We start from the raw sequence: 26,330 nt of genomic DNA, 5'->3' as shown, positions 1-26,330 counted from the left end.
TGCCCATGACTCTCTGTGTCCACAGACTGGGGAAAGTCCTGCCTCAAGGAGTCTGACAGGCAGCAGCCTCATGGCTCCCGATTGGCTCCCCACCCTATATAAACCCAAAGGGCATTCCAGGAAGTATTTAAGCAATAGTGTGGAATTTCTGTAGCTGTCACAACCATTCCTGCTCCTGGCTTGGACTTTGCCTCGATTTGGACTTTGCCTCTTGACCTGGAGCCTGACTTGAATTCTGACCCTTAGTAGCCACCTTGGTCTGGAAGCTGATTATGAACTCCTCTGCTATTCCCAGCCTCAGGTTTGACCCTGCTCTGACCCTTGGTCGTGACTGCCCTTGTTAGGGTCCTGACAGACTGCCACCATCAAGAGATGCTTTCTTAATCAGGAAGCGAACAACCCCATGGAAGGTGAGATCCTACCCTCTTGTAGGGAGCGGATGACCAAGGACTCAAAGACTTAGGCATTCCTAGCTCCAGTTGGTGCTCACTCTGAATGACTGAGATTCAATGATGTGAAAGTTTATGGGAAGCAAACTTCAAAGTAGCTCATGTAAATTTTCATGGAAACCAAATTTTGCATTTGCATGCAAATGTAATTATTTGTGCTGTAAAGTGCTCCCATGCTCCTCCAGTCTGAGAAGAGAAACAATACACACGGCTTAGCTGACTAACTCAGCTCAGCTGCTTACAGAGAATAGTACACAGTCAAGACCCAGAATTTTTAAAGAGGTGCAAGACAAGTTGGTAAATTTTTCAAAATAAATAAATTGGTGTAAGTCACACGTGTCCTGCCAGCAGAAATGGAGGCTGTATTCACTGAATGTGTTGGGCCACATGCTCAGCTGGGGTAGATCCACTAAAGTCAACAGAGATATGTCAGTTTACATCGGATGACGATCTGGCCCAGAATGTAGAAAGAATTTTTCACTTAGCTTGAAGTAACAATCTCAAATTATGGTATCACCACAGGTACTTGCACTGCCCCGTTCATTTTTAACGCTCCCTTTAAGCACTTGAGTCATTTCCTCTCTTCTAATTTCCCTGTTCTCATGAGCTTGTGATTATCTCGCTGGTGGTGCACTGCATGAAGGAGCCTGCAGAAAAATTAAGTGTGCTGTATTATTCCTAAAACTAAAGAGCAGGGGTGGATGGAAAATATGATACTGGGGTATGTGCTACCTCATCTCGTCTAACCCTCTGTCATCCCCAACACAACTTCTTTGGGATTCACCAGCAGTGCTCCCAAGCATACTGGATTCTGCAGGATGCCACATGTTTTGACTTAATTCAGCTGTTGTTCCAGTGATGCGACAGAAAGAGACAACCCCCCCCCCCCCCCACACACACACACACACACGCACACAAAAGACCTGCTGGAACCTTACAAAGGTGTACCTAAGCTGGTAGACCGGAAATCTGACCCCACTGAAGTCAATTGGTGTTTTCCTATTGTTTTCTTTCGGGCCACGACTTCAGCCCCTGAGTCCCGATGTCACCTCATCTTCCATCCCAGGGCTGCAGTTTCCTTCCAATATAAGCAGCCTGGTGGCATGTCAAAGACTCAGCTTCATGTTGCTTCTCATCTGGACCATGGCAGGAGACAAGCACCGTAGCACCTGTCTGCAAGCACCGAAGCTCACAGACACATAGCTCAGATTGTAATCTCTTCCAGAAGAGGCCCATAACTTCTTGCCTGTTTGCATGGGGCCTAGAACACTGTAGGCACTAAATAAATAATAACACACACTCTAGAGTATGAGTCATAGGATAACTCCCAATATGTTTTCCATTGATCTTTATTAAGGGGACTCGTGACCCTTAACTCTCTCACTTAAGCACATGAGTATCCAGGACTTGTTACATTTCCCCTGGTGACTGAGAAGATGAATGATGGGTCCCAGATGTTACATACAGTAGATGTGTCAGTGCAACAGGGAAGATGGGTCCCAGATGTTACATACAGTAGATGTGTCAGCACTCCTACAAACCTGATGAGCTACAGTGAGGATCCATCTAAAATGGGCTGAGGATGGCAGGTATAAAACTAGTGATCTATATTCTAGTGTCATATCTAGGCAGCCCGCACTGTGGTAGTTGGGTACCAAGAGAGGAACCTAGATAGACAATGGGATCTGATTCTGGTCTCCCTTGATACCTGTGTCACTCCACTGACTTCAGAAAGTTCCTCCTGATTGATGCTGGGGTGAGAGCTGGATCAGACCTGGGGGTAGAGGATGGGTATCAGAGGGATTACGTTGCCTCCTGGTGCAGGGTGTAGGGCCTCACTCATTGCTCTGGTAGGAAAACAAGGTGGTTTTTATTTTTCCTAATGACGCCCATAAGCAAAATGTTTAGAGGAACAGGACGATACCCAATCAGTCATTCTGAGAGCCTCTGTGAACCAACAAGTCATACTCCTAGCCACGTCCCTTTCCCTATCAATGTCCTCTGACCTGGCTCTATCACCTGAGTATCTGAGCACCTCACACTCGTATTGATCCTCCTACACCCTTGGGAAGTAGGACAGTGCCCTTATCCCCATTGTTCACAGTGAGAATGGAAGCAGAGAGAGGCTAGGTGACTTGCCCAAGGTCACACAGGGAGCCAGTGGAAGAGCAGGGACTTGACCCCAAGCCCTAGCCTAGTGTCCTAACTACTGGACCATCCTTCCTCATGCATGTCAGTGTTACATAGATAGGTTGGCCCAGGTCCTCAGGTCTAGTGCAGCAGCTTTTCATTGCACCACAGGTAGATTATGATGACCAAGGGAGGGTCGCCCCAGATGTAAGGGGCGTGACTGGGAAGTCCCTGTGTCCCGTGGGGCTAGTAGGAGCAAGCACAACTTAGAACAGCCTGCAAGCTGCTTGCAGAAGGACTGACCTGGCCCAGCCCAGAGTAGGCTCAGGCTGGGGGAGCCTAAAGGCCATCTCTGCATGCCCTGTCCAGAAGTGGGCTGTGCCCTGCTCTGCCATAGCCATATGAGAGATGACCCACTGTGCGGTGCCTTGTAAGGGCCCAGGCTGATGGCCTGGGGCTCTTCTCCGTTACTGCTGCACAAATCAGAAGCTCCGTTGCTGGTGACAATGGAGCAAGCGTGATGTGAGCGGGGAGCGAGGCCACGCGCCATCCCAGAGCGTGGGGGTAAAGGCTGGCTCCTCCGCGCCGTGACGGGTTTCATGTCTAGAACAGCTTTTGCTGCACTGGACGTGTCGGGGGCAGGGCTGTCTTTATCACGGGTTTGGGCAGCACCCAGTGCTGTGACGCTACAGTGGTGAGCACGGTATAAGAACCTATAGAGAATAAGGGCCTTGATCCTGGCGGGGACCTCTGGGCGTTGCTTTAGTGACTGACTGAGCCGGTCATAAGAGGGGCAGCTGTGCCAGATGTCTGGATTCCCAAAACCTCCATTAGCCAATCAGCCGCTTCTGTTCCTTTTAGGATCCTGTATAGGGAGCTGGCTTGAGGAGGGCCTGGTTAGGATCTCAGTGAAAGGCATCCAGAGGCCCCCGGCTCACTGCCAGTGACCTAACACTACACAGCGGGCTCCAGGCCAGTTGATGCGGCGGCTCCTCTTGAGCTCGGATCCCTCGGCGGGAGTGACTTGGTCATTGTGTCGCCCTTCACTGTCCCTTTGGAAAGGAGGGGGGAGCGGCTGGCTCTGGGGGCTGGTCCTGGACTGGGCCATCTTGTGTTTGTGGTGTGAGCTCAGTAGTGGCCAAAGGCTGCTACCATCTCAGGGCAGGTAAGCAGCCAGTCCCCTCTCCCCAAGGTTCCTCCTTGCTCCCCTCCAGTCTTCTGTCACCTGTCCCCCTTTCTCTGTTTCCCATCCCCAAGGCCTCCCCTCATTAGCCTCTGTAAGGTCTCCCCCTTCTAAGGCTCCCCCAAGAGCCTCCTTCTCCCTGGTTCCAATCTCCTTTCCCAAGGGCCTTCCTCCTCCCAGGCACTCCCTCTCCAAACCCCACTCTCCCAGGCCTCCCCAGGCCCCGTGCCCCCAAACCCCATTTATCTGCCCCCTGGAGGGGGGGTAGAAGGAGAGGTTGCTGCAGCTGGGCAGAGAGGAGGCCAGGGAGCTGGGGCTCCCCCCTGCAGCCAGCTCAGCCCCCACTGCCTGCCTAGGTTCCCCTCGCTCCACTCCCAGCTCTGGTCTGAGCCAGGAAGGGAAGGGGCCAGGCAGCGAAGGGCTGAACTAGTCCCACCTGCAGCCTCCTGCTTGCCAGGCAAGGTAGAGAGTGGCCCCTCCTGGCAAGAAGCTGCGACTGCAGCCATCACCCGCTTGCCTTGGTCGATCTGGCTGGTCTGCGGGTGGCAGGGAGACAGAGCCAGCGCTAGGCATAAGCAGACCAAGCAATTGCTTAGGGCCCTGAGCAACTCAAGGGGGCCCCTATTTGCTTTTTATTATAAAAACTTGCCTGTTTTAGTATGGGGGGGGGAATATTCCTGCTTAGGGCCCCCAATGGGCTAGCGCTGGCTCTGCAGGGAAAAGGTGAAAGCATCTGCTGCCTCACATCCTGCACCTCTGCACCCTCTAACTCCCCTCCCCCTGCCAAAAGCAGGAGGTCACCACATCATTGCCCCTGGGGAAGACGCACCACCGTGCTCCCCTGTAACTAGTGAGGGCTTTGCTGATGGCCCCTGTTGCTATTGTTGTATATTATTTGCATAACTGTAGCACTTAGGAGCCCCAGCCATGGACCCCATGGCGCCAGGTTCTGTACATTATATAGTAGGTATATTACGGTAGCACCTAGCAGCCCCAGCCATGGCCCAGGTCCCCATGGCACCAGGTGCTGTTCATTATATAGTAGGTGTATTATGGTAGCACCTAGCAGCCCCAGCCATGGGCCAGGTCCTCATGGCGCCAGGCACTGTACATTATATAGTAGGTGTATTACGGTAGCACCTAGCAGCCCCAGCCATGGACCAGGTCCTCATGGCGCCAGGCACTGTACATTATATAGTAGGTGTATTACAGTAGTACCTAGCAGCCCCAGCCATGGACCAGGTCCTCATGGCGCCAGGCACTGTACATTATATAGTAGGTGTATTACGGTAGCACCTAGCAGCCCCAGCCATGGGCCAGGTCCCCATGGCGCCGGACGCTGTACAGACACAGAACAAAGAGACACCCCCTGTCCCAAAGAGCATCAACCTGAGTCACTTTGTCAGGGCGAAAGCCAGCACTCACATCCAGCTGACCCCTAGGCTTTAGTAGTTCCAGAACCTTAATTCCAACTTCAGCCCTCTCTGAGGTGGGTTCCTGGAGGCAGAACTGGCCTAAGCTCCTGTATCAGCCCATGGGAAAGGACCAGAGTCGAGAGTCTGCCTGTTTCCCCTGGCTGAAGGCACTCCGCCCTTGAGTCTGTGCTTGCACATTTACGCCTGATTCTCCGAGGTGTTTATTATTGTAGCACCTAGGAAGCCGGTCATGGCACACGACCCCATTGTGCTAGGCGCTGTACAACCACTGAACAGAGATGGACTCAGCCCCAACAAGCTTACAGGCTAACACGTGTGCACTAGTGTGTTAAAATCCTAATGTAGACAGGGCACATTGTCATTTTAACACATTAGCTGGGGAGCCTAGGGTTTACCTCGACCTGCTAATGTGTTAAAACAACAACTTGCCTTGTCTGCAATAGGATTTTAACACATTGTGAACACACCCTTCTCCTAGTGGAGACAAGGCGTTGGAGGGTGTCAGTGTTATGGGCTTTCAGTTCAGCACATTTCATGAGCACTACAAGCCTCTGCTCCCCCACTCCCACCCCAACAACACAACAGGTTAACGATGGTCAAATATTGCCACACCCAGCCTGGGCATTTGTCAGTAGCTCACATTCCTTCCTATCACAGGGAAACGTTCCTCTCTCCTTGTCCGACAAACTCGGGTGTTTGACAAATGCTGCAGTTCCCTGCAGAAACTCGGGGATCCATGCACTTCTTTGATCCTTCTCCTGAGTCACTCCTCCCGGTGTCTGGCTGTCTCCTGAGGCTTTTACAAGGGAGCATCTCCCTGTGCCGGGCTGTTTGCTGTGCTGAGCAGCAGGTATGAAGCCAAAGATCCCCAGGGGAAGGACTTGATTGCAGGGTTCCGTGTCAGCAGTCTTTTCGCTGCGCCGCCATCCCAACTTGTGTCGTGGTTACACAATTCCGACCAGAGGGGTTTTGGAGGTGGATGTGGCTGGGATAACAAAGCCCTTTTGTTTCCACGAAGGGCACCGAGTGTGGAGTTTAAGCCCGGGGTTGATTTCACTGCCTGAGCATCCTTCCGCGGAGGATTTCCCTGAGCCATCTGTGCCAAGAGCAGCGCTGATTGCAGTTCAAACAGAACCCGACAATCTTTTCCATTGGGTCCTGTTCAGCAGCCAATGGGCAGAGAATGTGTTTGTGTCTGGGGCTCGCAGGCCTTGCCCGGAAGTTTGCAAGAGCTGATTGGAAACTGGAAGCAGGACTAGGGGCCTCTTGCAGGTCTGATTTGTGGGCTGGCAAAACTGCTGTGGCAGAGACTGAGCTGAGCCTCTGGAGAATTCTGGGACAAGCCTGCAAGACAGTTTTTCCTCTTTCCCCAAAATACGCCCAATTTCACTCCACCGCGATTACTGCACAACGCAGGCATCAGGAGCTCCCAGAATGTCTGTGGTGGGACAGGGAATCGGACCTGGGTCTCCCAAGTCCCAGGTTAGCGCCCTGACCAGTGAGCCCTCCTCCAACCCATTCTGCTGGGGGCCCTTGAAGTCTAATACTTGCCTTTAATACTCAGACAGGTGTGTACGGTATCCTAAGCCAATCAAGAGGAAGAACATGACCATGTGACTTGGCCTCACACTTGGCTGGCCGGTTGGAGCTTCAGTGTTTGCAGCTATCCAGAAAGGACTGGGTGTTTGCATGCGCACCACCGTCAGGAGCTGGTTTGCAAACGCATGCGCCTGGATTGGAACCCACGCTGGAGTGGAGGGCCTCTGAGCTGGGTGTCTTAATCTGCCTCGACCCATGGCCCAGGGTCCTCATTCATTATTTGCTAAGTAGTCCTCATTTCAAAGCTCCCACTGAAGCCAACAGGCCAGGTCCTGACTCAAGCAAAGCATCCGGGAGCTCTGCCTGAGCAAAGCACTGAGGCTTTGGGCCCTAGACATTACTAAGTTATCAGAAAGGTTTCGCTGCAGTGACATCACCTCCTTCTTTTCTTACCACAGGGAACTTTTTTCCTATTATGGGAGAGTGGGTAACTCAACCGAGCCTTTCAAGATAAACTCAGATAGGAAGAGAGACAATTGCCTTTGAGGCACCAATTAGACATTTCTGGTGAGATCAGCTCCGCGCAAGCTGAAGCAGATATGTACGCAGTTGCAAAGAGACAGCTTCATCACCTGACCTAGCTCCTTGCCAGGAAGTGCAGTCTCAGATGGGAGCAAGGAGGCTGCCTCTTCCATGCCCTGCCTGTGCCATTCCCGGATCCTCAAACATAATAAGGGCAGCAGTACAGAGTTCTCCTTGGGCACTGCCGCCTTCCTTTCAGCCCATCTGCCGGGGCAATGCCAGCCTTGCAAGAGAAAATGCAGCAGGCCCCCCCTGGTTTTGGGTTAGGATAGAGCGGGCAGGGCCCCAGCACGACGCTGCTCATGGTATTTTAGTGGCGTTCTTATTTTCCATAGATCAGAGGCAGTTTAATGTTCTCCATGCTCCTAAAAAGTCTGTGACTCTGCATTCTGTCTGTGAGACACTCCCGGCAGATTTACGCACTGATGTTAAATCTGCCTGTATCCTGCAGCGAGATATGAACTGGGGCAGACAGACAGCAACCCTGCCAGCTGAGCTAATGGAGCGTCCCCCTGGCCTGCTCAGCTGGGGCGCTGATAGGCTTTCATGTACTGTGCAAACATCCGTTTGTTAGGACGGGTTTCTGAAGCCGTCCAAGTCTCTGTGTGCTTGTCTACGTGAGAAACTTGCAGCAGTTCAGCGTGAACATTAGGATGTCCTAGTGCTTACGGCACTCGCCTGGGAGTTGAGAGAGAGAGAGAGACCCCCGGTCAAGCTCCTGCTGTGTCACAGCCTTTCTGGGTGACCTTGGGTGAGTCACTTAGTCTCTCAAGCCTGGATCCACAAAAAAAGACTTAGGTGTTGTGACGAAAACCACAGGAACAATATAAAGATCCACAAAACCAAGTTAGGTGCCAGGGCTCTCTATAGAATGAAGGTGGAGAAGCAGGCACCTTAGAATGTAGTAAACATGTGAGGTGGAGTGGGAGCTAGCCAATGGGAGATGCCAGTGAGAGTGCTAAGCCCTCCCCTGCTCTGAGCTTGGCGCCGAAGTCCGGGCTGCAGGGAGGCACCTGGCGCTTCTTGTGGTTCACACACTGGGGGAAGATAGGCATTCAGGTGGTCAATCTGCTACCGGTGCTTGGAGGCCTCCACGCAGAATAGCTGTAGGGGAGAAGAGGAGGACCACCCTGATAACCTTCAGTGCAGGGTTTAGGGCACTCTCACCTGGGAGGTGGCTGATCCCTGTTCAAATGCTTTCCCCCTCCTCTGGCAGAGAGGGACTTGAACTGGGAGTCACCCAGGTCCAGGGTGCATGCCATAATCTTCAGCCCAGTGTTATCAGGGAGGGGGTCCTCCTCCCCCTCCTGTTTGGTGTGGAGTTGGGGCGGCCTCTGAACACACCTACTGGATTGAGCCCCACACGTGACCTAGGCATCCAAGCTCTTGTCTTCCCCGGTTTGTGAACTGCCCTGGGGCTTAGGTGGGAGATAGGCGCCCCAGCACCTAGACTGAGGTGCACTGCGCATGCTCAGAGGCAGAAACATAGGCACCAAAGCTACTTTTACTCCAAAAACATAAGCACCGAGCAGTTTTAGGTGTCTACGGGGTTAGGTGGTCGCCAGTGGGAGTTTTGTGGAGCACAGTGGTGCCTAAAAATGATACTGTGCCTCAGTTTCCCCCATACGATGGGGATAATAGCACTGCCCTACCTCCCAGCTGTGTTGGGAGGACAAATACAGCGAAGATTGTGAGCTTCTCAGATCCTATGGCATTGGGGGCTATATGGGTGGATACGACAGAGAGGTTTAAGGGTTTAAGGTCAGACCTGGTCTGTATTAATATTGGTATAACAGGGCCAACGGTACATCTACACTGCAGACAGAGGTCTGATTGCAGCACTGCAGACATACCTGAGCTAGTTGTAATCTAGCTAGTGAATCTGCAGCAGCTTGGGCTTCAGCGTGGGCAGGCCACCTGAGCGCTCACGTGGCGAACCGGTGCTGCCACAGCGCCGCTGCTGTTGTTACCCGAGCTGGCTAGATTCAAGACATGCTGCAGTCACACTTCCAGTTGCAGTGTAGACACATCCTCTCACAGCCCCTGTGCAGGGGAGTAAAGGACAGCTGACCTGACCCCAAGCTCTGAGACGCAAGCGCTCTGCTACTATGAACAGCTTGGGGGATAGATGGCTCTGGTTCTGCTGCGTGAGTGATCTGCCTTACTTCTCCTTAATCAAGACAGAAATGTAGGCCCATTTGCTAACTCTGTCTGTATCGATTTAGTGCCTGTCTTCCACCCACAGCAGGGTACAGGGCTGGCTCCAGGCACCAGCGTAGCAAGCAGGTGCCTGGGGCGGCCAACTAAGAGGAGGGCGGCACCTCCGGCCGTTTGGTGGCAATTCGGCAGCGGGGCCGTCACTCCCTCTCGGAGCGAAGGACCTGCCGCCGTAGAATGAAGCGGCGGTAGAGCTGCCGCCGCTTGTGATCGCGGCTTTTTTTGTTTTGTTTTGTTTTTGCTGCTTGGGGTGGCAAAAACGCTAGAGCCAGCCCTGGCAGGGTAGCGTCTGTAGCTGTCTCACCACCATCCCTAGCTAGCAGCCAATCAGTGTTTCCCCTCAGTACCACCGAAAGGCAAAGGATGGTGAAATCCCTACGCACCGTGTTATCGTGTGTAGAACTGGGCTTAACTCTGCCAGCCAAGGCTCACGTACACAAGGACCATTCCGATTAAATTAGTAGTAGAGACTCCAATAGGAATCAGAATCCTGTTGTGGTAGCAGCTGTCTACACACTGTAAGAGGCTGTCCCTGGCCCGCGGAGTTTACAAACTACATAGTCAAATCAGGATTATCATCCTCCTTCTACAAAGGCACTGCCCCAGGTCACACAGGAAGTCTGTGACTGAGGTGGAATTTGGAGCCAGATCTTCTGAGACTCAGCTCATTTCTTTAACCACAACACCATCCTCCTCTCAGGGTACTTCCCCGTATGTTCTGAGGGATAGTCCACCCTCTGTCTCAGCTTCTTCCTTTCTTAAGGCTTAAAGCTATAAGGGGGCAAAAAATGTAAATTCTTTTTCCCTGGAAATTTTGAAAAATGTATAGTCTTTTTAAACTCGCTGTGAAATTTCTTTTTCTATGAAAATGTAATGTGAAAAAGATTAGCTTTTGAAAACCGTTTCAATAAAGCGGTATGGTATGGGGTAAAAGAGATCTGGTTTCCAAAAAAAACCAAGCAATGATATTTCTCTTACTGAAAATGAAAACACTGTACCAAAAAAATGACAGTTCTTCGTTTCCATTGTTTAGCCCCTCCTCCCCACCCCCCCCAAAACAGAAATTTTCAACAAAACCAAAATTGCCACAAAATTTTTTGTTCTGATTAAAAAGCTAGTAATTGTCCAAAAATGTTTTGATGAAAAATTTTGACCAGGTTTTCTTAAACACAACGTGTGTTTCAGTAAATTTTGGTGTCCTGATGTCTTGAAGAAAAAACAATGTGCCAAACTTTGCCCTGAATTATACTCCATGTAACTGTGTTAACAGGGTATAAGCCAGGGCAGAAATTTGTCCATAGTCATTTATCATATCGGTTCCTAGGCAGCAAGACACATTAAACTATCCTGCTTATTTCTTATGGGTAAAAGAGTGAATCTCATTACAGCTAAGGTGAACTTGGAGGATATCACTGATTTTTGGTAGATTTTTGCTGTTGGTAGAGTTTGTCGGAAGAATTTTGACGGAACAGTTTTCTGTCGGAAAACACGATTTTGTCAGAATCTAAACATGTCACAGGAACATGTCAATTTCAACAAAATTTTTGACAGGAAAAAGTTGAAACAAATCATTTTGATCTTCTCATTTTTCAACAAGGTTTGGTTTGACTTTATCATTTTGAGTCATTTCGTTTTGACTTTAATATCCAATTAAAAATTAATTTTAATATTATATTATAGTTACAGATAATATTCCGTATAATACATATGTTCCACATTTTATATTATGATGTTTTGACATTATCAAAACGAAATGTTTGCACCTTATTGAAATGAAACAGTTTGACATTATTGAAACAAAATCTTTGAATTATTCTGAATGGAAATCTTTCAGAATTTTTGTTCCTGGGGAAATTTGGAACAAAATCAAATTTCAAAGGCAGAATTTCTCATGGAACAGAATTTCCAGTTTCTGACCAGCTCCAGTCATTGGATTTTCATGACTGTAAAAAGTAGTTGGACTAAGACCTGAACTCATGTGACCCAGAGAGCATCTTCTGAGATATGGTCTGATGGATGCTCACCGTTGATGCTTCCTCCCTCTTTGTCTTTGGTTTCTGGGTCAGGCATTCATATCTAATCCAGGACCCCAGGAATTCAGTCATTCCTGGCTGGCGGCTGTTCGGCGAGTCTATATGAAATAAGATGATGGGTCTTAGTCCATTTATATTGTTAGAAACACCATCAGAACTGGCAGTTGGCAACCTTGGGGGGGGGCAAAGGTTTGAATGGGCTACACAAATGAACTACCCTCAAGGTCCCATAAGAGGTGCTGCTAGGTCACGGTTGCAGCACCTGTCCTGGGCAGGGCTTGGAACATTGCACTGTGGCTTCCCCTTGCTTTAATTGCTTTTTACAGACCAGCTCCGTCTCCAGGGCTGTCAATTTCTCATGAGTCAGCAGCAAGAAACCCACTTAACTAACAATACAGGCACATCATGCAACGCTCGGTGAACCTCTTACTCATCTGCACTGTTTCTTTCCCCCAGACGCCTGGATGCAAACCTGATTTCCGTGGTGCCCAAGAAGAGCTTTGAGGGACTGCCCTCCTTACGTCACTTGTGGCTGGATGATAATGCCCTGACAGAGATCCCTGTCCAAGCTCTCAACAACCTTCCAGCCCTGCAGGCCATGACGCTGGCTCTCAACCTGATCTGGCACATTCCTGACTACGCCTTCCAGAACCTCAGCAGCCTCGTTGTACTGTAAGCTGTTGACATTCACTATACATTTATAGGCTGTTTGTATTTATGTGTGTGTGAGAATGAGCAATGCCACTCTCTAGTGGCCAGGCCAAAACGATCTGGATAAAAGACCTACTATTGCTGCCACATAAAGGAGATCTCCTTTAGCTCAAATGGTAGCAACCAGTGTTTTGAATCGAGCTGATTTAAAAAATGCTAATTATTTGTCATATGAATTTTTGAAATTGTTTTTCTTTCTAAATTTTCCACAATTTTTTTTCAGTGTTTCAATGAAAAACCACGACGTTTTCATTTTCTGAAAACTGTTTTGTGTAAAAATGTTCTGGTTTTGCAAACGGAAACCCCACATATTTTAATGAAAATGTGTACCAAAAAGTTTCTGGTTTTTCATTAAAAAAAAAAAACTGGAAAATTTCTACCAAAGTTTCTTCAAAACTTTTCGTTTTTTGTCAAAAAGCCTTTTTTTGTTGGAAAGAAACTTTGACCAAAAACTTTCCTAACCACTCTGGGTTTGGGAGGTGACGTACAACAGTTCTGATCTCAGCACTGTGTGTGTGTGAGAGATGAAATGATCAGTGGCTTTGTAATAATTCTAAACCTACTTGGTACTTTCCAGATTCTTTTTACTGTGCAATTGGAATGTAAAGACATAATTTACAGTATATTGAACAGTCTAGGAAAATGATACTGCTTCCAATGACTGCTCCACTCCAGATGGAATACATTTATTTCACAGGCACTGAGAAACAGTAAACACTCTACAATCTGTAATTATATGGCAAACGGATGCCTTGTAATTTCATACTGGGAAGCATCCCTTACATTAACTGGGGGCTTACATGTTATTTGTCTTCTAAATGGAAACTTACATCTGCAAATTAGTTGGCAGTTTATTGGTTGGTGTTGATAAGTAAGTTAAAGTGTAATTGCCAAGTAGCTCAGAACCCCTCTATGTACATGCTATAGTTACAGGCTTGCTTATGGGAAGTAAAATGGAGTGCTACATTATACACGTGTTTTGTAGCCAGCGATAAAGTATCATCAACATTTGGTGCTTAGGGAAAGCTTAGCAATTGCTTAGATCTCAGAAGAAAAAGCGTTTGCTGAAGCCTTATAGAAATATGCACTTTTCAAACTTTTATTAAATATTGACTTCAACTGCTTAGATGGAACGTAAAGGCACATTGGGGCGAAATACTAGTAACAGCTTGAGAAATGTCAGATAATCAGTTTGTTTTCACACAGGATAGGACCAAATGTAGTCATCCCAAGGCACTTACAGTCAGGGCCGGCTCTAACTTTTTTGCTGCCCCAGGCAAAAAAGAAGTGCGCCGCCCCACCGTAACACACCCCCCAGCACCGCACCGCTGACCCCCCCAGTGCCGCGCCGCGCCGCCCAAACCCCCGGAGCGCCGAGCCACTGAACCCCCCCCCCCCCCGAGTGCCGCCGAATCCCCCCCCCAGCGCTGTGCCGGACTGCCGAAACCCCCAGAGCGCCGCGCCGCCCAAAACCCCGCCCCCCCCAGCACCTCGCCGGGCCGGCCAAACCCCCCGAGCGTCACGCCAGGCCGGCCAAACCCCCGCCGCCCGAGCGCGGGGCCGGCCAAATCCCCGCCCCCTCCCAGCGCCTCGCCGCCCCGCCCAAACCCCCAGAGCGCCGGGCCACACCGCCGAATCTCCCCTTCCCCCTCCTCTCCCAGCGCCGCGCCACCGAAACACCCCCCGCGCTGCCCGGCCGGAAAAAAAAAGAAAAGAAAAACCCCTCGACCGCCGCCCCGACCACCACCACCACCACCAACAAAAAATACCGCGAGCGCCCCCCGCCACCCCAACATTGGCCGCCCTTTCTCAGGTGCCGCCCCAAGCACGTGCTTGGTCGGCTGGTGCCTGTAGCCGGCCCTGCTTACAGTCATCAGTTCAACCACTCGTGATGCTATTTGGCTTCAACTGCCTTTCATAGAATCATGGAATATCAGGGTTGGAAGGGAACTCAGGAGGTCATCTAGTCCAACCCCCTGTTCAAAGCAGGACCAATCCCCAACTGAATCATCCCAGCCAGGGCTTTGTCAAGCCTGACCTTAAAAACCTCTAAGGAAGGAGATTCCACCACCTTCCTAGGTAACCCATTCCAGTACTTCACCACCCTCCTAGTGAAAAAGTTTTCCCTAATATCCAACCTAAACCTCCCCCACTGCAACTTGAGACCATTGCTCCTTGTTCTGTCATCTGCTACCACTGAGAACAGTCTAGATCCATCCTCTTTGGAACCCCCTTTCAGGTAGTTGAAAGCAGCTATCAAATCCCCCCTCACTTTTCTCTTCTGCAGACTAAATAATCCCAGTTCCCTCAGCCTCTCCCCATAAGTCATGTGCTCCAGCCCCCTAATCATTTTTGTTGCCCTCCGCTGGACTCTTTCCAATTTTTCCACATCCTTCTTGTAGTGTGGGGCCCAAAACTGGACTGTTATCTCAACCTCAAAAGCATGCTGCTCTCATACTGGGAATCCCAAACCTTGGGTGGGAAAAAACTTCTTCGCTATGGTGGGAAAACAGAAGAGTCCTTGACCACAAGACAGAAAAGCGCACCCTCCCGCAGACGGCTGGATATGGGACTTGTGTAGGAGACTAACCAGACATTGTGGGAGATCATTCAGGAATTTTGTGGGGCTCACAAGTGTCCCGCAGAACCAGCCTCACAAATTACCACCATGCTCACGGTTTCCCCATGTCGGCACCTAGCCCACAGAAGACCTGATGCTCCCCTTGTGCCCCGATCCATGAGCTTGCGCCACGCTCAGCCTCAGACGAGGCTAACAAGCTTTCCGAAACCTCAGCAAAGAATCTCAGCCCACCAGCCAGTAAACTTCCCTACCGCCATGCAAAGAGCATGTGTCTGTCCAGGTGTGAGTGGGCAAACTTGCACACGGCAGGCAGAAGAGAGGCTAGCCGCTGCCATAAACTTAAGTACCCTTCTAGTCTGGGAGTTATTTAACATAAGTACCTGTGGGAGAGGGGAGCTAAGAGCAGATGTGGAGGAGTACCAGGAAAAAGCTGTCATTTATAGGCTGATTAATGCTCACAGACGCCCCTCATCAGCAGTTTTGTAGCTGAGAACACGACCTTCCCAGATGCAGCAACGTGCTTTCCTGCTCCGCACACCTTGGGCTTTTGGGAAAGACACAGCTGATCATCCGGTGACGATGGGATGAACCCACAGCAAAATATACCTGCTTCAATCTGGAATAAATTAGGGGCTTCAGCCTCTGCTTATAAATTACACCCCCCACTGAGGAATTCCCTGACCTGTTCCCATTTCTGCTGCAGGTTTGTAATAAGGGTTGCAGAGTATTTTGAAAGCAGGCCCCTATGTAATCACTCCACCATGTGTCCCTTCCCTGTCTTAGATAACTGCAGCTTCCTTTGCTGTGAGTGTTAGCGCAGTGATGTTGAGGGCTGGCTTGTTTGATATGGTGGGAGGGGCGTGAGGGGGCTGGGAATGGGACACTGAGACTTTCACTCCGGAGACTGACCCAGCATGACAGGGACAGAATGTCACTTAGCATCTGTGAGTAGGGCTGGTTGAAAAATGTCCATCAACACTGGTTTTTGACTGAAAATTGGGATTTTTGACAAAATAATTTTTTTCTTTTCATTGAAAACCAGAAGGGCTACAACCAGAAATATTTCAATTTGGATATGCTACCACAGTGCATTATGGGAATTGTAGTTTATCATAGAAATGTAGGACTGGAAGAGACTTCGGTAGGTCATCTAGTCCAGGATCCTGCTCTGAGGCAGGACTAAGTATTATCTAGATCATCCCAGACCGGTGTTTGTCTAACCTGTTCCTAGAAACTTCCAGTGATGGAGTTTCCATAATCTCCCTAGGCAACTTGTTCCCGTGCTTAACTACTGTACCCTCACAGGAAGCTTTTCCTAAAGTCTAACCTAAATCTCCCTTGCTACAATTTAAGGCCATTACGTCTTGGCCTGTCCTCCATAGTTAAGGAGAACAATTTATCACTTTCCTCTTTAAAACATCCTTTTATGTGCTTGAAGACTGTTATCGTGTCCTCTCAGTCTTCTCTTCTCCAGACTAAACAAACCCAGTTTTTTCAATCTTTCCTTGTCATCTTTTCTAGACCTTTAATCATTTTTGTTGCTCTCCTCTGGATTTTCTCCAGTTTGCTCACGTCTTTCCCGAAGCGTGGTGCCCAGAACTGGACACAGAACTCCAGCTGAGGCCTCACCAGTGCTGAGTGGAAGAATTACTTCTCACGTCTTGCTTTAGTTATGTCATGTCCCCATTCTCCTCTGTGGGCTGAACTCCCAGGCTGGACTGCATCTTCCAGGATGCGCCAGCACCAGGGACTCGCCCGACACGCTGCCTCCCCTGCTCCTTGGGGCATCATGAACGTACTGCAGGGATTGATTCAGCGGGTAGGAGAATGGCTTTTCCTGGTGGGCAGCCTCTCTTACTCTCCCCACGAACCCAGCCGGGAATATCTAACCTGCTGCCTTTCCTGGGGAGAGAGATGGGAGACCACAAAGACAAGCCCTGGCTGCGATTACCCGGGAAGGGATGGGGAGACGGATTGACCAGGCTGAGATGGTGTTTGCTACCAGGGCACCTAGCCTGTCGCTCCAGGCAGAGAGGTCCTAGATGTGCTTTGTTCTTTCAAAGGCCTAATAAACGCAGCTGCCTGGAGCAGAGGGTGGGGCTCAGTAAGCCTCCGGCGTTTGTGTGGGGAAATCTGGGCTCTGTCATACCACACCATGGCTGGGGGTTGCAGCTTCATTTCCTCGTGTCAGCGCGACCCTGAGCAGAGCGGCTAAGGGTGACTGGGTCATGAAGTCTGAGCTGCCCTCTGGCCCTGGAGCTGGTTGAAGGGCGTGCTTCCATTGCAGTGCTGCTGGCTTGGTAAAGACCCTGGGCCGTCCTGCTCTAGTCACAAGCGGGGGAATTCCTCTGAAGTTACTGCAGACCTACAGCAGCACGAGCGACGCCAGGACCCCCCCGGAGCCCTGTCTTGTCACATGGCCAAGAGTGCTCAACTCCATGACAAACAGCCTGACTCAGGTGCCCATCCCCTTGGTATCAAAGGTTGGCCTTCAGGCTCACTGTGCTTTGCAGCGAGTGAGCTCTCACTCAACCCCTCTGCTCTTCAGCATGGGAGGGATGAAAATGGGGCAGGTGCCACTCAAAAGTGGGTGAGAGGAACCGGAACAGCAGTATCGCCTACCCCCAAATGTTCAGAAGTCCCTCCAGGAACATGCTGCGTATTCAGGGCCCCACAGGCTTTGGGAAGTCGTGGCATTGGGGGGAATGGGTCAAGTCAGGGATCAGCTGCTCTCTGTGCCGGTCATCTCTTGGCGGTCACGTGGGGAAATACACCCTCCTGCTATTACTACCACTGGGGTTCCGCTCTGTGAAGGAGGCTTGCTTCATGCCCAAGAGAGAAGGCTTCCATGAGACACCAGGGGCCTGATTTCCAGGGGGGCAGGGGAAGCTGAGCACCCAAGCTCAAGTTGACTTCAGAGGGCGCTTTGGGGACTCAGCACCTCTGAATATCAGATCCCCAGTGTCTCAAGCTGGGATCCCCAAACTTGGGGTCTTCTGATAAAATGGCCGCAGCATTGGTATGAATCTCTATGTACCTCAGTTTACCCGTCTGTAAAGTGGGGTTAATGATCCACACCTTCGTAAGACACCTTGGAACCTTTAGTATTAAGAAAAGATATTGCCTAGAGCATCTGGGATCCATGTCTTGGCCTTTTAGTCCACAAAAGCTGCTTCTCTCGCTGAGGGCTGAGCACTTTGCCTGGAGAAAAGTGAGTTTCTGTCTTTAGTACCCATAGAAGAGATTAATAGCGCTCTCTGAAATCCCCTGCTGCTGTCAATTCCAGCTGATTTTATTCATCTCCAAATGAGTCTAACCACTGCTACCTGCTGCTCGGGGTTGTCCGGGTGAATTTGCACAGTTCCCGTGACCAGGTGCCTCTACTGATCTATGGCAGATTGGGACTTCGAATGGTTTTTGGCCAAGACCAAACCATGACAGTCCCCTATGTCATCTGAGTTCACAGTGCGCTGGCGAGATCCCAACTCATTTCAGACTTTGAATTTGATCCAAGGCAATGGAGTACAAGTGACTAGTGGAAAATGAAGCTGGTCACATTGGTCCTCCAAGAGAAAAAATGGAAATTGCTACAGACTAGGGACCAAGCGGCTAGGCAGCAGTTCTGCAGAAAAGGACCTAGGGATTACAGTGGACGAGAAGCTGGATATGAGTCAACAGTGTGCTCTTGTTGCCAAGAAGGCTAACGGCATTTTGGGCTGTATAAGTAGGAGCATTGCCAGCACATCGAGGGACGTGAACATTCCCTTCTATTCGGCATTGGTGAGGCCTCATCTGGAGTACTGTGTCCAGTTTTGGGCCCCACACTACAAGAAGGATGTGGAAAAATTGGAAAGAGTCCAGCGGAGGGCAACAAAAATGATTAGGGGGCTGGAGCACATGACTTGTGAAGAGAGGCTGAGGGAACTGGGATTGTTTAGTCTGCAGAAGAGAAGAGTGAGGGGGGGATTTGATAGCTGCTTTCAACTACCTGAAAGGGCGTTCCAAAGAGGATGGATCTAGATTGTTCTCAGTGGTACCAGATGACAGAACAAGGAGTAATGGTCTCAAGTTGCAGTGGGGGAGGTTTAGATTGGATGTTAGGAAAAACTTTTTCACTAGGAGGGTGGTGAAGTACTGGAATGGGTTACCTAGGAAGGTGGTGGAATCTCCTTCCTTAGAGGTTTTTAAGGCCCAGCTTGACAAAGCCCTGGCTGGGATGATTTAGTTGGGGATTGGTCCTGCTTATAGCAGGGGGTTGGACTAGATGACCTCCTGAGGTCCCTTCCAACCCTGATATTCTATGATTCTATTAAATGAAAGTGAATTGACAGAACAGGTAATCATCAAATGATCCATCCCCTGTCACCTATTCCCAGCTTCTAGCAAACAGAGGCTAGGGACACCATCACCACTGATTCTTGTTCTGCCTTTCTCCCCTGGATCTAAGAGCCTGTTGCACCCCATATTTTCTCCCCATGAAGGCACTTACACACTGTGATCAAGTCACCTCGTGATCTTTTTAATAAGCTAATCAGATTGCATTTCGTAAGTTTCTCACTCTACGGCATTTTTTCCAGCCCACAAATCATTTTTATGGCTCTTCTCTGCACTCTTTCCAAAATTTCAATGTTGTTTTTAAAATGTGGACACCAGAATTGGACGCGGTATTCTTGTATTGGTCTCACCAAGGCCATATACAGATGCAAAATCACCTCCCTATTCTCTACTCCCCTGTTTATACATCCTAGGGTTCTTAACAGACTGGTATCATTGGCACTAATTCTTTCCCCCTTTTTGTAGTCGTTGCACTTAATAGGCAGAAAGACCGAGCTGCTCTCTTCCCCGGAGACTTCCAAGCGGCGGGGGGAGCCTGTACTGCTACTGGCTGTGCCGTGCTTGTTGCTAGACACAGGACTTTGTTCTCCAGGGCTCCTTTCACCCACAGGAAAAGGTATTTGAAAATAAGAGCGAAAAGGAAAACGAGACAATTTGCCAGAAGACTTCCGCAAAGAGAATTTGGAATAAATCCTGTTTTAATCGGGTGCAGGGCTACAGCCTGTTTAGAGAGCTTTTAATGGGACGAGAGACCCCCTGTTGGGAATTGCTATTTGTTCTTTATTGGAGGCAGGTGGCTCCTGTAATTTTTTCCTGATGTGCTTTTCCAGTTTCCCAGACTGCAGGGTGTGCCAGCCGCAGATGCAAGGCTGTCTCTCGCCTGGTTGCTTTTCTGATGGAGAGAAACATGTTCAACAACAAATCACGCCTCTTTTCAGCAGGGTGCATGTGCTCGTCTAACTCCGCAGGGGAGGGAGCCCATTTCAAAGTGCAGACAGCAACAGTGATGCATGCTACTCACATGCCAATATAAACTCTCAGTGCATCCTTCTGGATGCCACGCCAGTGGGGAGACCAACTCTGACTCCTCAATGAGTTGGATCCCTGTTTCAGGCAGATCCACTGGATTTTCTTCTGCTCCATCACTTGCAAGTTGAGCTATTGTAACTCTGCGTGTTACAGGTCCCCCTCTGTGCTGATCCCCAGAGGATACGAAGCGATCAAAGCTGCAGCGTGAGAGCCTGGCACGCTAGCTCAAGCTGTAGCAACTCATGCTTCAGCTCTGGAGGCTTCTGCTCAGTCCCAAGTATTCTGGTTGTTGTGCAATTACTCTCCTCTGTACAACGTGAGTCTCGAGAACTGGGAACATTTCGGGGTTCTCAGCATGCCTGGATGTCTCCCCTTTTTCAACAGCCTCTGAAGAACCTTGCACCCAGCATATGCCAGCAGCTAAACGAGAGTTGGGGAACAAGCTTTCTGATGCCCCTGTTGGCTGCAATTTCTTTTCCCATTATTTATTTGGATGTTTGGTTTTTTGATTCGTGGTCTTTTACAGATAGATTAAAGAAGTTGGGCTTGATCTTCCCCTGGTGTGAATCAGCCTCACTCTATTAAATCAGTGCATCTCTGGTGGTTTCCACTGGATGAGGTTCTGGACCATACTGGGGTCTAAAATCATGAACAATAGCTAGGATTGGATTTTGTTTAGTGTAGATTCTTATACCCAGGATGGACTGTGCTCTAATTAATCCAGAAGTTAATAGGCTAGAGGCAGCAGTGCTTAATTTGTGCCAGGGCTGAGCCCCGGCACCTCTAGGGTTGGCAGTTCAGAGCCCCGGCACCTGTGGGCTTCCCACGTCAGTTATGAAAATTAAAAAATGGCTTGAGCCCCAGCACCTCTTTCATTACAAATTAAGCACTGGGAAGCAGGAACCACTGGGTAAAAGCTCTGGCCTGTGTTACACAGGAGGTCCAACTAGGTGATCATAATGGTCCCTTCTGGCCTTGGAATCCATGAGCTGAAATTGTTTGATAGGAGAGTTGGGCTCAGGTGAGCTGTGTGTGCCAGCAGCGGTGCTCAGGTGAGCCGTGTGTGCCAGCAGCAGAGCTCAGGTGAGCCGTGTGTGCCAGCAGCAGAGCTCAGGTGAGCCGTGTGTGCCAGCGGTGGTGCTCAGGTGAACTGTGTGTACCAATGGCAGAGCTCAGGTGAGCCGTGTGTGCCAACGGCAGTGCTCAGGTGAACCGGGTGTGCCAGCAGCAGTGCTCAGGTGAGCCGTGTGTGCCAATGGCAGAGCTCAGGTGAGCCGTGTGTGCCAACGGCAGTGCTCAGGTGAGCCATGTGTTCCAACGGCAGAGCTCAGGTGAACTGTGTGTACCAATGGCAGAGCTCAGGTGAACTGTGTGTGCCAATGGCAGAGCTCAGGTGAGCCGTGTGTGCCAACGGCAGAGCTCAGGTGAACTGTGTGTACCAATGGCAGAGCTCAGGTGAACTGTGTGTGCCAACGGCAGTGCTCAGGTGAACTGTGTGTGCCAATGGCAGCGCTCAGGTGAGCCGGGTGTGCCAGCAGCGGTGCTCAGGTGAACCAGGTGTGCCAATGGCAGAGCTCAGGTGAGCCGGGTGTGCCAACGGCAGTGCTCAGGTGAGCCGTGTGTTCCAACAGCAGAGCTCAGGTGAACTGTGTGTGCCAACGGCAGTGCTCAGGTGAGCCAGGTGTGCCAACAGCAGTGCTCAGGTGAACTGTGTGTGCCAATGGCAGAGCTCAGGTGAGCTGGGTGTGCCAACGGCGGTGCTCAGGTTCTATTCATCAAGGCCCTGCTAATGCCAGGAACATCTCGCAGGATTTCCTGCCCTTGCCATCAGGGAGCTCAGCCCCATTCTTAGCATTCTCTCAGCATCTTGGATCCCACATAGAGCTGGATGGGAAATATTTTCCCTTGTGAGAATTTGTGAGATTTTGCCCCATGATCCTGGTCTGCAAAGAGAGATGCATGTATTTGTAAACAGGCAGCTAAAGTTTGTCCATTGACTTCAAGGGGAGCAGGATGGGCAGAAAAGTTTCTCATGGAATTGATCTGTTAATTTTGTCAAAACATCCCTCCAGAGAGCGCCATGTACGTGCACAGGAGTAAAATATCTCAGGTCTCGGTCAAACCCGCTGTAATTTACCAGGCAGAACTGACTCTTTGAGCCGGGCTTGAACTGACAGACACTGGAGAAGCTGCAATTCCACTTGCTGAAGTAATTTGTTTAACATGGATGGGAAGAGGGCAGAAGGAAAGAGGAGTTCATCTCTTCAATTATTTCCCATTCCAGCTCGCACTATGAGTCAAAGTCTCCTGTGATTGTTATTTCAGTGTTCTCCGGTAGCAACCGCTAGAGTTAAGGCCGGGCTGCAGTTTCCATTATAACCCCGCTTTTTCAATCACTCACAACTTTCTCAACAACAGCAACAACAAAAATATGTCTTTGGGGCTTGGAACTTTCTTTGCTTGGTCTCCAAACGTCTTCAAGCCAAGTTTAAGCAAAACCGGCTCAGTCTTTGTTTCATTCCTCTTCACTGTTATGAATGAAACGGACGGGATCCTGCAGCTCAAACATTTCTAAACCTAGACATTTCCAGTCGGGCTTCATTTCTGGTCCTAATGAATGGCCAGGTTGTGCCACCTTTACTCACATTCAGTCATCATGATGGCACATCCCAAAGGGACATCACCTCCTTGGAGATGGAGCGCCACCCGGATCAAACTCTATCTAGGACATTCAGTGCTACCTTACTCCTCGAGTGGTCTCCTTGAAATGGATGGAAGGATTGGATGAGAAAGCTGCTACCCAACAGGAGTGAGGGAATCAGAATCTGGCCCCATAGGAGGAAGATAGCTGTTTTTAAAGTCATGAGTGTTCCAAGTCAAGGCGTATTCACATGGGTGGGTGGGAAGACATTACCTATTTTTTTCTCTTTGTGATGCCCTGTAAAGGTGTAGAACACTGGCCAGGATGCCTCTGTTAAGGCTGCCTGAGTTGAGAGAGGATCCGTAACAAGACCTTCATTTCCCCAACCTGTCTGTCCAAATGAAAGCTCTGCATTCTGTACTGCTCTCTGCCAGCCCCTCCTAAGGGAATGCTACTTAATACATCGCGTGCCAGGCCTGGAAGATGAGTAATTTGGGGCAGGATCCCAGGGGGAGCGAGGTCCACAGCTGAGGACCCATCACATCTGGAGCCAGAAATGTTGTCCCTGCTATCTGAACTGCAAGCCCTGTCTTTCCTGTTTCCTCATGCCCATCCTTGTCGTTTCAAATGAACACATGCACTATAGGATTGGGGGTTTGTTCTGTACCTCACTCCTTTGGCATCCCCCGTCCCTGGGAACATGCATTGAGGCACTAGCTACAGTAGATCCAAACCTTTGGCTTGGCAAGTGCAGTATCCAGGTTCAGAGGGACTCAAATGATTGGCGTCATCTTGGTGTGAAAGCCCAAAGTGATGTAAGGGCAACTTGATCTGAAAATGCCCCATAAAATTTGATGGAGGAAACCATCTGGACGTGGAACATATTTTTTTGTGACAAAGAGAAATAGCTCCTCTAATCTCCTGACTTGGATTTTTATCTAAATCTTTCTCCTCCTCAGAGAATCACAATTGATCCAAGTTTTCTTGCAGCTGCTTTTTCCTCTCCCCCACTTACCTCTGGGAGCAGCCAGTAAATTTTCCTGTACTGCCCCACCCCCGTGTCGCCCCAAAATCTGTGTGTTCTCATCAGAATGACTAGATGGAAATGTGCTTCTCTGGGAGAGTCAAGCTGGTTTCCAAACTGCGCTCGGATCGTCACAACCCTCCATTTAACTACCACACAGAGCCTGCCTCCTCCCCGGCTCATAAATCCTCCTGCTTTTACCATGGAACATTTGGCACTGGGAAGCTCGGTGACGCTGCCTGCACTCGAATCCAGGTGCAGTGAGAGATTTTTTTTCTGAGCCAAGGCAGATTTAGAGCAAGCATGAGTAACGCAAATGTCATTGATCCACCTGCTAGCGTGGCCATTTTAAAGAGGCTGTATTATATGATATGATAGGTTATGTTCCAGAACGCAGACGGGGAAGAGACTGACCATAAATTCTGTGATAATAGATTAATGCTTTACGTCACAGTGGATACAGAATCTGTCTGCGTCTGAATGTGAGGGGCTTGGTATTTATTGGGGCGAGGCCCCAGGCACATAAAATGGACTGATCTACTGAAGTGGAACTCAGCGAATATTCTGTCCCCCGAGCTGCTACTAGGCTGGTGAGTCCTTACTCATGTGAGGAGCCCAACTGGAATCAAGGGCACTACTCAGGTGAGCAAGGACTCGCAGTCTGTCCCCTTGGCGTTGCCTTCTCTGCTTCACAGCATGTCCCCGGGGCACCCAGGATCCATCTGTCTGGACTGAAAAGATCACAGGAGTAGGATTCTGGAGTGCTATGCCTTGGTTCAGCCAGGGGGCGCTCACTGACTGGAATGGGAGTCGGGTGGCTAATACCCATGCACACACTCAGACAACTTGGAAGGAAGAATCCAGTAACACAGATCCTGGTTCTGCCAAAAATGAAGAGAGAGGCCTGGCCTGCGCTTAAAATGTAGGTTGATATAGCTCCGGCACTCTGAACACTGTAACTATGATGCCCTAGCCCCACTGTAGACACAACTAGGCCAATGGCAGACTGCTTCCATCAACCTAGCTGCCGTCACTCAGGGAAGTGGTTTTCCTAGAGCCTGTAAGCTACGTCTACACTATGGGGTTATATTGGCATAGCGGCAGTGACATAGCTCTGTCGCTATAGTCCCTGTAGTATAGACAGAAATAACACACAGGACTTCCCAATGGGAACCCATGGGACTGTACCATGCCTGGGGTCTCAAGGACAGATGTAACACAGGAGACTTTACTGCCCTTACAATAGAGATGGCACACAGATCTCCAGCTGCAGAATTAGCCCAGAGGGACTTCATAATGCACAGGCCCTTGAGCATCAGAAATAACACACACAGTGCACAATACGTGGCACTGGGACAAAAGACAATGAAGGGAGGAGAAAAGTGGGTAAGATTTGCTGATTCAGTGTGGATAAGACACATCAGAATGTCACGTTAGCCACTCGGCTCCGGGGTTAGACATTTTTAAAGCATTAAACTGAAGATAACCTTGATTGCAGTCAAACTGGAGTAAATCCAGAAGTCTGGTAGTATTTCCATCTTTCTGCGAGCAAGAGATAATAAAGCTGTGACTGTAGACATCATGGCATTGAACTAAAAGACCAAGAATCATGGGGCTCAGAGGTTTTATTTTCTTTGTTTCGAAAACACTTCTAGATAAATGCAGCCTGGATTCCACCCATGCATTGAGATCAGTGGGGCAGGGGAGGCAAATGAGGACAGGGCTTAGGACCATAGACATTGTAACATTCATTGCAGAAGAAGGAGGTCTGTGCTTAGTCTACTTGGATCCACCCATGGGGCCTAATGCTATGAATGGTTGTTGAAGATGCTCGACTGGATAGGGCCCAACATGAGTTAGCCGTGTTGGTTTGAGCTTTTCAAAGCCCAGGGCTTTCTAGTAAAATGAATGGGAATTGGGCATCCAAACCCACTAAGGAGCTTGGGAAATCTCTGCCTTAGATCACACGGTGGTGCAAATTGCACGGCACGTGTGAGCTGGGCAGGAAGCTCTTTTGTCCATGTTGCAGTTGTGCAGCTTGGCACCAGGGCCACCGAGAGCGGGTTCGGGCCCCGGTGAAAAAATTTTTCGGGCCCCCCAGCAAGGGCGGACCGGCTAAACAGGGCCGACGAGACGGGGGGGAAGCCGGGGAAGCCGGGCCCGGAATTTTTTCGGGCACCCCAGCAAGGGCAGACCAGCTAAACAGGGCCAATGAGAGGGGGGGAAGCCAGGCCCCCTTCCGGACCGCCGGGTCCCGGTAATTTGTACCGGCTTCCCCCCACTCTCGTCGGCCCTGCTTGGCACTGAGTGGTTGTGCAAACTGAGTGTCATTTGCCAAGAGGCATATGGCAGGAGAGGCAGTTCACAGGATGGTGTCCCAGAAAGGGCCAAATTAGAGATGGTGCATGGGAGGGTGCTGAGCTGCTGTAACACATGCTAT

General features: G+C 49.9%; 1 protein-coding gene across 1 annotated transcript in view; it reads left to right on the top strand.

Moving 5' to 3' along the window:
• The window catches only part of LGR6 (leucine rich repeat containing G protein-coupled receptor 6), a 212,203-nt gene that overhangs the window by 120,450 nt on the left and 65,423 nt on the right, over positions 1-26,330 (top strand). Inside the window, exon 5 of the mRNA XM_065403144.1 lies at positions 12,026-12,241. Coding sequence (XP_065259216.1) covers positions 12,026-12,241 — 216 coding nt within the window. The remainder of the gene's footprint in view (positions 1-12,025; positions 12,242-26,330) is intronic.

This window comes from Emys orbicularis, chromosome 4 (assembly GCF_028017835.1).
Source record: "Emys orbicularis isolate rEmyOrb1 chromosome 4, rEmyOrb1.hap1, whole genome shotgun sequence".
Lineage (NCBI taxonomy): Eukaryota > Metazoa > Chordata > Testudines > Emydidae > Emys > Emys orbicularis.
This window is presented reverse-complemented; position numbering and strand designations above follow the sequence as displayed.